Source organism: Hippocampus zosterae, chromosome 20, assembly GCF_025434085.1.
Source record: "Hippocampus zosterae strain Florida chromosome 20, ASM2543408v3, whole genome shotgun sequence".
Taxonomy (NCBI): domain Eukaryota; kingdom Metazoa; phylum Chordata; class Actinopteri; order Syngnathiformes; family Syngnathidae; genus Hippocampus; species Hippocampus zosterae.
This window is the reverse complement of record NC_067470.1, coordinates 2620601-2630437: the sequence shown is the minus strand read 5'-3', so window position 1 is coordinate 2630437 and position 9837 is coordinate 2620601. Positions and strand designations below refer to the sequence as shown.

General features: G+C 49.6%; 1 protein-coding gene across 1 annotated transcript; it reads right to left on the bottom strand.

The window, feature by feature from the left end:
- Positions 1 to 257: 257 nt before the first annotated feature.
- Positions 258 to 9637, bottom strand: topbp1 (DNA topoisomerase II binding protein 1). Its single transcript, XM_052053671.1, has 28 exons — positions 9304 to 9637; positions 9051 to 9147; positions 8757 to 8891; positions 8529 to 8672; positions 8080 to 8261; positions 7814 to 8007; positions 7561 to 7737; positions 7021 to 7187; positions 6698 to 6861; positions 6385 to 6632; positions 5941 to 6266; positions 5684 to 5856; positions 5359 to 5570; positions 4827 to 5158; positions 4341 to 4526; positions 4080 to 4183; positions 3873 to 3996; positions 3620 to 3793; positions 2923 to 3010; positions 2662 to 2845; positions 2292 to 2521; positions 1864 to 2006; positions 1703 to 1790; positions 1351 to 1514; positions 1141 to 1269; positions 962 to 1051; positions 718 to 879; positions 258 to 476 (listed from the first exon to the last, which is right to left on the bottom strand). The coding sequence occupies exons 2-28, from the start codon at positions 9135 to 9137 to the stop codon at positions 348 to 350; spliced, it is 4536 nt and encodes a 1511-aa protein (XP_051909631.1). The 5' UTR covers positions 9138 to 9147; positions 9304 to 9637; the 3' UTR covers positions 258 to 347.
- Positions 9638 to 9837: the final 200 nt, after the last annotated feature.

Genomic DNA, 9837 nt, shown 5'->3' with positions numbered 1-9837 from the left:
AATCAAAGTGAGATAATGAGAAATGTCTCACCCAGTGATGAACCAAAGGAATCCACGTGCCTAAAAAGAAAAAAACAGCAAATCAACGATCGAGACAAGTGTGACGATGTAGCGCCCTCTGCAGACCAGCCACTGTACCGTCAACCTATAACAAAGCATGACATGACATTTTCTGCAGGGCCCTCCTCAGAGTCATCAATCACAGCCTGCAGCCACACTGCAGTCACTTCAGACAAACGCGACAGTGGGACGTCGCATGCGCTTCGTTGACTTTATTTCATGAGAAAAAACAATCTTATTTACAATATTTTGTAAAGGGGGAGGAGGGCAAGAGCGTGGGGAGGCTTTCAGTGCAATCGAGACTTTTTTAAGCCGGAGGTGTTCTCTGCCGCTTTGCGTTTCACTGATGGCATGCCAGGCGCTTCTTCGGGGGGGCTCCCGGCGAGGAGGTAGAGCGCCGTAGAAGGGATGGGCTCCTGCAGGGGGAGAAAACAATGTAAATCTGACGCATAAATGTGTCGTGGAGACACCGACGGGAATAGCTCTGTTGCTTCTATTCATCATTACGATCTGTGCATCATTCATTTGTTACACTTTTGATTAGTAATTGAAAATTACAAATTGTGAACTTGCATTAGATTTGTTTGTTGGATTCCTGATATAATTATGAGCTACTGTATTCTGCACACGCGGTAACAGGCGTGTGAGTGTAGTGACCTGCATGAGATAGTCGGCGATGTACTCGGGCTTCAGACATGTCACACCCTGGGCGCAGGCTTCCGACACGTCCACCCGGAAGTCTCCCGGACGGAGGCGGCTGAAGTCGGCAAACAAGTGCGTGGCCACATTGTACAAAGCGGGAGAGGTGCTTGGCAGCACCTGGAGGAAATCAAAACAAAAGAAAAAAAAATGAGCTACTAAAAATCTTTTGTTATGTTGGTGACAAAGCCGGCAACCAAACCTTGGCCCCGCCCGACTGCAGCAAGCGCCTGAAGCCGGCTGCTCGGTTCTGGTCGATGTTGAGCATCACTGTCCAGCCGCTGAAGGCTCCCTTGAAGAAAAAAAAAAACAATGTTGTTACTTGTGTGCATAAAAACTGTTGTTGTTGGTTTTTTTTTTTTTTTATGAGCTGCCACGTACTCCCTGTTCCAAGGGTCCCCGCAGGGATTTCCTCCAGCGCATGGCAGCTAACGCTAAGCGCCTCTGCTGCGAGCTGATGGAGGGCAAAGCGTCCAGAATGGAACTGCTGCCCCATTCATAATCTTCCTCCTGGAAAGACATGACACAAAAACATGATTCCGAATAATCGCAATTAGGGCGGAATACGTCGCCGTGTTGCCGCGACCCCACCGGAATGAAGCGGCCCACGGATCGACAGGCCTCCAAGTACGAGCGATGCAGGATCCATTTGCCGGCCGCCATGGCCGCCAGGTACTTTTCGTTGCGTAGGGGCGTGCCGACGATGATGTGCGAGCAACTGGGGTCAAACGACTGCTTGTCCAGAATGATGCCACCTATGGGAGGAGGAGACCAGAACAAGAGAGAAAAGAAGCCTCCTGCTACTTTAATTTCACAGGAAAAAAAATCAAATACTTATTTTATTTCATTTTTTTTGAGTGGACGGATTCTCACCCAGCCTGCCTTCCGAGTTGCCGGACGACAAACTCGGCGTGGGGGCGGTTATGATATAAATACGACTCACCAAGCTCTTCAATGAGGTGACTGTAATCAACGCGTTCCTGAGGAGCAAGCGAGGACATCTGGAATATGGGCGGCGTCCTCTCCTTCTCCTAAAAGTAGCAAGATGAGCTTTGAGCCTCCAAATGCCGCCGGTCGTCCGTCACGTTCGATTTGAACTCTCACCTCTGGCTCGGGAGCTACCGAGGGATTGGCGAGGGGGAAGGCGATGCTGGGGGCGTCGGGAGTTAGAATGTTATTCTGTCTCTCCTCCTGCAGGGGCGCTGTGGCCTTCTTGCCCATTCGCTGGTCGATGACATTACAAGCCGCTGATGGGGGGGGGGGGGGGGGGGGGGTTGAAAAATATTTTAATTTGGTGGCGGGGCCATTGGTGCACATAGGTGCCAAGGATTTGACAAGAAATACATAACATTAAAAAAATAATAAAACTAGCATTTCCTAAAAAAAAACTGAAAGCTCTGCAAACTAATTTAAAAAAACAAAACGAAATAAAACTAACGACGAAAAACTGAAATGAATTTTTTTTTTAAAGAATCAAAAGGAAATAAAAGCTCCAATGATAATTGCCAAACTCTTCGAACCCCGGTACGTACCCATCTCCACCAGCTCTGAGTCGGTCATGGAGTCCTTGACCTGCCCGTCGTGCTGCGGCACGGCCTGCAGGGGAAGCACCAGAGGCTCCGAGTGCTGCGAGGGACTTCCGGGCCACTGCAGGTTGTCGGCCAGCTTGGCCCTCTCCTCCCTTGCCGTCGGATCGTCCCAAACGATCTGCTCACTCTGGGAGGGCTCCGTGTTGACATCCAGAGCAGCCGCTCTGGATACCCTTCGATGAGAACATCTCATGTTAAGGGCTACATTGCCAGTCATCCAACGCTTTAGTCACCATTTTTAGGAGTTTCAAGACACTCGGACACCTCTTATGTCTCCTCGAAGCACTTTTTACACGTAGGCTCCTCTCCTCACCTTAATGCTTCCAGAGTGCGCCTGCCGCCGCCAGAAGCATTGGGGGTGGAGTCAGCGCTCCCTGCGGACCCCATCCGACTGAGCCGCGCCGACATCCGTCTGCCGGTCGTCATCTTGGTGGCCGACATGATTTCTTGGAGCGCTTTCTGCAAGTTCTCCCTCATCTGCAGTGTTTCGGCAGCGTCTGGAAGGCGATGATGAAATTATTAATGAAGTGGGACTTTTTTTCAAGTTGAAGGAGAGAGCTGGAGTAACACCCACCGTTCTTGTCCGCGAGGCTGTTTTGATCGCCGTTTCCATCGCTTGCGCGGTGAGAGGATGGCGCGTCCTCTGCGGCCTTGTGCTCGGACTGGAGGATGGGTGCTTACATGTTACCAATGAGAAGGGCACGCCATCATCCACGCAGAGCCACATTAGAGACAATCAAAACCGATAAAAACGCTGGAATAATAATTAGGAATGGTCGATATCAATTTTTGCTAGACCCGAACCAGGACAAGTACTCACTCTGGGAGTACTCGACGATACGGAGTAGCGATAACCCGAGTAATTTTGATACACAAAATTTCAATTCACACATATACAAAAATTTGTGAACGCAAAACTTTCTTTCTGCTGCAGATGATGTTTCCCCAATGGGTCAAACTGCTGCCGAGGAGGATTTACGCTATGTCAGATTTTTTTTCTTTTGCCTTAAGTATCGGCGACTTGTATCGGCAGCCTCCACGACAACCCGATACCTAATAATAAGAACGGTATAGGTCCGATACAGTATCCCGTATTGGTACTCACACAACCTTAATAATAAGGTCTCAACCTTAACAATGTTCATTTGGATTTCTTCATTTCTGAAACTTTTGTTATGTTGATGACGAAGCCGGCTTCTTATATACAGGTAACATACAACCCTTGCATTGAAGTGTGTCTACAAATGCACAAAAATTAATATCAGCATTACATCATTTGGGCCGACTTTCTCGTCCCGGGCTTCTGTGTCGTCTTGCCGTTGTGTTTGTGTGAAAGGGGGAGACCTCTGCGAGCTGCTGGGAACCTGACTGAGGTTCAGGCTCATCTTGGGGTTGTATGTGAATGGATACAGAGACTCCGGGACGTGCCTCTGCTCCTCAGCGCACTAAAAGACAAAAAAAACAAAACAAATGTTGGGATTGAAGTATTCCAAGGAACGTGGGACAACATAGCAGGAGACGTACAGCTTCCAGCCAGTGTTGCGAGACCACATGCAGCCCCCTCTCTTTCACGCCTCGATATTCCCGATTGTTGTCGCCGGCTCGGCCCTGGTAGATGAAGTGGGTGACGGTATCGTCGCACGCCCATCTTTACACATAAGGAACACAGTTTTTTTGTGGTTGTTATCATGCTCCTTTGCTCCCAAAGAAATAAATGGCGGGTATGACTACCTGAATTCGGCTCCGAGCGAGGCAGCCACGGCGTTGAGTTCACTTTGCATCTTGCTCAGCTTCTTCCCCACACAAATCACGACGCCTGTCAGCGGACCGGCCTCCTTTTTTATTGCATTGAGAAAACAAAACGTCAGGGGTGGCCAAAATTTGAACCGTAGCATATACAAAAGATAAAAATAACGAAAAGGTAAGAGGTGGGCGGCAAAAAGCTGAGGGGGGGGGGGGTGGGGGGGACTGATACGTGGTGCGGCCCCCAACCTCCTTCCTGGTGGTGGTGAGCTGCGGGCTGGCAGAGGCCGCTTGCATGTCGGCGAGGTGGCTGCCGCGTGAGCTGTTGGCGAGCGCCACCTTCATGTTCCTGTTGATGACGTCAGTCAGCGGCGTCTCCGCCTTCTCGCTGGGCTTGGACGGCCCGCCTGGCGTGTCCAACGCCCCCAAGGCATCCTATTGGCAACATACAGTTGCATGTCTGATGTTATAATGTTGCAAAAAAAAAAAGTTTCAGAATTTTAAAAAAAAAAGAAAAAAGGCATTTTATAATTATTTGTTTCACTGAATAAAATGTACTAATCACCTTCATAGACAATTAAAAATCCAATTATCATAAAGAGGATAATTATTAAGTATTAAAATCAACATTGTACCTGCACACGTTGCATGTTTATATATATATATATATATATATCTTCTTTTTTATAGATTATATTTTATCTATCATCGCAACTAGAAATCGCAACCCTCCACCTTGACATTGAAGGAGGGCCGGAAGAGCTGATCCCTGCTGAGGAAGCGGGACGGCGTGTCCAGCTGCAGAGAGGGCTCCTTGACGGGGGGCTTGCTGCGGCCGCCCTCCCGACTTTGCTCGGGCGTGCCGACGTCCTCTTTCGCCTTCATCTCGTCCAGCACCGAGCGGAAGACTTTGCTCTGGAAGCGTCCCAGATCCAGCGGCGTGACGGCCTTGCCGCTCTGCGGACCCAGCAGCGGGACCTCTGGAGAGAGGCGCACCTTTCGGGGAGGCCGTGGCGGCGGCATGGATATCTTCTGGGAGCTGCTGACAAAACTCTCCTCCTCCCTTTCTGAGGAAGAAATATAAAACAGATGTCAACAACAACGGACCACGATGATTCTTGGGAAGGCACAATTATTGAATGTGATGAGAGTGCATTTGGAAAATATTCACACGTGCCTCTTTGTAGCACCTCTCAAAAAAAAAAAAAAAGGCAAAGCGCCGTGAATACTTTGCGGATGCACCGTATCGTGATGAACTTTTGCAAACCCGGAGAAGGCGGCAGGTCAACCAGAAAGCGCTCCTCGGCCACCCTCTGGCCGGTCCTTGCAGATGCCATGATCCAGTGCATGGTGACGGCCGGGAGCCCCCACTTCTTGGCCGCCTGGTACTTGGTGCCATCGGGACCCTGCAGCACCAAGTGAGTGCTGGCCAGCATTGCTTTCTTGGGGTTGGCCAAGCGCACAAAGTAGTCCTGGACGCTGCGAGAGTCAAGAGTTTTAGTCAATTTTAGTTTTAGTCATTCCGTTAACTAAAACAATCTTGCCGGGAACTGTGAACGCTCCATTGGAAAATATGACGGAAGAAGACGTACGTGGCGCCCAGGTGCTTGGCCAGCTCCACCAGCGACTCGCGCTCAGCTCCCGTGAACTGGCTGACAGAAAGGACGCAATCCTTAAGAGGCAGACGTCCGCCCATCACGGCAACGGGAGTGAACAGAGGGTTGGACGAGATCTCCAGGAGACACTCCCTCTCCACACATGCTGCCTGTTGGCTCAAAATTGTCAGTGAAAGAAGGAACGGGCGACATTTGAAGCAAATGACGAAAATTGAGAAAAGTGATGAACTCACCAACCACGTATCCGTGACCACTTCGTCCACCGTGAGCTCCACAGAGCATCCCAACAGAGGCACCACGGCGTAGTCTGCGATGGCGCGCGTGCTGCTCACCAACACCCGGCCCCCGTTGTCCGTCACGAGGAGGGAAAGCTGGGCCTCGGCCTCGGCACCGAAGCCCTGCAGCAGGAAGCGTTTTCCCGCAAAGAGACCCGCCTGGCTGGCCTCGTGTGTGGTGGAGTCCGAATCCGGTCTGGCATTGCGGTTGAGGCTCCAGGAAAGCTCGGCGGCCGCGTTGACCGACGTCCCGCCGTCGTGATTAGCTGGCGGCGGCTCATCAACTTGAAAGGAAACATACGGGTGGGCTCAGCTGAAGCTTTATGCGAAACAGTTTCAGGTGTGGGCAGAGAACATAAACAGTGCTGTGTTACGACGACGTAGAAATGCTAAAAAACTCACCGACAGTCGGGTCGTCATCCATGTACTGCGAGAGGAGGTCCTCCTCCGCTTGCTTCAGTTTTGGGGTGCTGGGACTGGCGGCGGGGGGGCCCACGGAGGGCCTGCAGGCGGCCGTGCGACGGACCGGCGCGACCAGCACCTCTGCCGGGGAGGGAGGAAGACAGTCCGGGTGGAGGAAGCCATCTTCTGGGAGGAGACGGCCTTTGGAGAAGCTGTCGAGCAGCCATTGAATTCTCACCACGTGAGGTCTGGGGGGGGACAAAACAATAGAATTAGAGTGAGCGTTTTCTCCATGACACTCCATGGCGCTAACCTGTGAGTCGTTTTGGACAAAAAAGTCTTGAGATCCTGGTCAGGTTCTCCCAAGATCACGTGCGTGAGCTCCTCGCTGAGCAGGTTGAAGCGAAGACCCCCCGCAGCGCTCACCAGCCGACGCAGCTTCTCCAGCTTCTTCACGGGCAGGCCGCACAGGTACAGCTGCGCGATGGTCACGAGGAAAATTATGAAATGCGCAACAACAAAAAAACGCCTGAGAGAATGTGAGCGCAATAAGACCGCCAGAGCATCCTTTCATTCGGATCCAACTGAAACCAAACTCACTTTTGTGAGATTGGATGTGACATACGAAGCACTTGCCTTACAGCCATCCAGGAGGTCATCTGGGGGCTGCACGGTGAGATTCAGACTGTCAAGGGGGTCCGGAGCGTCCGCGTGGCTGACGGTCGCATTGGTGAAAGCTGTGTCGTTCACTGTCACGCTGGCGTTGAGGGAGATGCGGCTCAAACCCAGCAGCGAAGCACCATCTGGACGCAAAGGGAGGGGTGGGTTTCGCCAAAGCACACTCGGAGGCAGGGGTCCTCAAATCATCATTCCACATTGAAATGAATGGAAACTTTGACTACCGTTAAAAAACACACAACAGCATTTTCTTGCGTGGATTTTTTTGGATGCTGAAACAAATTAATTCACATTTATTTCTGTTGGGAAGGACAACTTGAGATCTGAGAAAGGAATCCAACTTAAGAGTTAAGGCAGCACTGTATTTTACTTCCCCTTAATCTCGAAACGAAGACCCGGTTCAAAACTATTCTTCTGGTTCTTTGCAGACTCAACAGGAAATCAAGAAGATAAAACTTGGTGAATCTTCAATGTGAGCTTTGCCCCACGCGGACTGACCTTCATTCTTGCCAGAGCCGGTGGGCGTGGACGTGTTTGGCCGGGCACTTTTGGAAGCGGCGCGCTCCACGATGTAGTGACGCTCATCCTGACTTGAACCCTTCTCGATGCTGTCAAACAGCCAGCGCAGAGACACGCAGAACACGTGCCACTTGCGCGCACACTCATACTTCTGACCTGTACAAGACCAACACCGAAGACAATGAGACGAGGATAAAACGTAGGAGCAAAAAAAAAAACGTAGCCGACTTGCCCGAGGGTTCGTTGACGATGAGGTGCGTGCACTCGTTCATTTTGAGCTGGCCAGTGTAGCGGGCGCCATGCTGCTCGCACAGACGCTGCACTTCTTTGCGCTCAATGCTGGAGAGCCCAGTCACGCACACGGTGCAGCCCAGCAACACCGGGCACAGGTGCTCCTCCATGGGTAGCTCCGTGTACCTGAACAGACTGAAGAGAGAGGCAGACATCAAGTATATTGTGAGATGACAAGTTGCATTACCCAGGTTTTGGGTGTTTGACCGGTTTTGAGACTTGTCCCAGCATGCTTTGACCCAGGAAGGCAGCAGGATGGGTTTGCCCAGGTTGGCGGCCACCAGGTATTTTTTGCTGCCCACTTCGCCGGCGATCAGATGCGTGACGGACACGTTGAGGTCCAGATAAACGCGCCCGCCCATCAGCTGCACCAAGTCCATCACCTCAGCCTGCAAACACACACGCATTAAGAACAAATCACCAAAATAAAATGAAGCACACGCAAGTGATGCAAAAATAACTCAAAATGCCGGACGACTAATGACGGCCCAACTTGGATTCACATTTTTTAAAAACAGTTTAGTATCAGGCACTTTTATTTTATCCGCGGAATATTGGACATATGATTTTCCAGTTATTCGAACATTCACACTGGGTTAATCTTTTGGTGAGTCTGCAAATGTCTTCATTGTGGGAGTAACAAACAGATGACCGACCCGGGCTGTCTTATCCAGGCTGGTGCAGGAGATGGTGACGTTGGCCATGGCCATGTTGTAGACCGGTTTCTCCGCTTTGGGCACGCAAAGCTGCTGCTGCAAGCAGTAAACCACCACCAGCGGACTCACGATCCGACAGCCGAGCTACACAATCAGACACAAAGAGAGAACATAACATTTAAGAGTGCCGGGAATGTCAGTTTCCGACAAAACGAAACGGGATAATACATTCTTGCAGTGCTGGAAGGCGGGCGTGTCAAAGTCAGTGAAGACAAACAGCGATTTGTCCTTGTGGTCCATCTTCAACACAGCTTGTTCAGTGATCTTCTTGACGTACTTTTCAGACTGCATTTCCAAAATAGCCTAAACACATTTGAAGCCAAAGATCAGAATCACTAGCTGGAGGTGTGAATAGGGACTGTTTGTTGGTTATCAGCAAAGTTGCCTTCAACGTTGGAAACTTTCCATGGGGAATAACGGGATATTTATCACATTTGGAACTCATAAATCAGATAAGTTCACCTCATAAGCTTTGGCAGCATACTCTGATGTTTGTCCTTTACTTCCCACAAACTTGACAATGAAGCCATCTTTGTCTCCCCTGGACATGATGGCCAACCTAAATTGAAACGACAAAAGGTTTAGGGATACAATTTCAAAGATAATGCATGTAATGGGATTATGGTTAACGTAATTATTTTACCGAGCTACAATTGAGTAACTTAAAATGTTAGCTACATTTTGATGGAGCTTATATCACTGGCAACCCACTTACCTCCTCCGGGGGTTCGAAGACCGTCAAAACATTTAACGACAGGATAATTTACTTGAAAAGTAGTCAAACAAATTCAGTCTTTTACAAACCGGATAAGAATACATAGTCGAAAGCCTCACTCAAACTGTCACATAGAGCCGGTGCTAACTTTTCGAAAACAGTTACTGGTTAGCTAAAACACTGATAAATAACTGTATTTGATAAAATGTCATTTGTACTTATTTGTACTTGCGGATAATTCGTCGCAAATGTAACGAATTGACATTTCTTTGTCTTTTTGTTGTCAGGTTGGTCTTGTTATTCGCGCCACTACGTCACTTCTGCGGGGTTACAAGCTAATTGAACCGTATGGAAACTATTTTACTTGTGGACGGGATCGTCTCTGGGAAACATTGTGAATTGCGAGTAATTTGTTGAAAACGTAACATACGCATCACCAATTATTTATTTGTTGATTCAATGAAAATTACCCTGGTTTTAATCAGCGAAATGTCTATTTCTGGTATTAAAAACGAAAGCACCTCCGGTGTTACA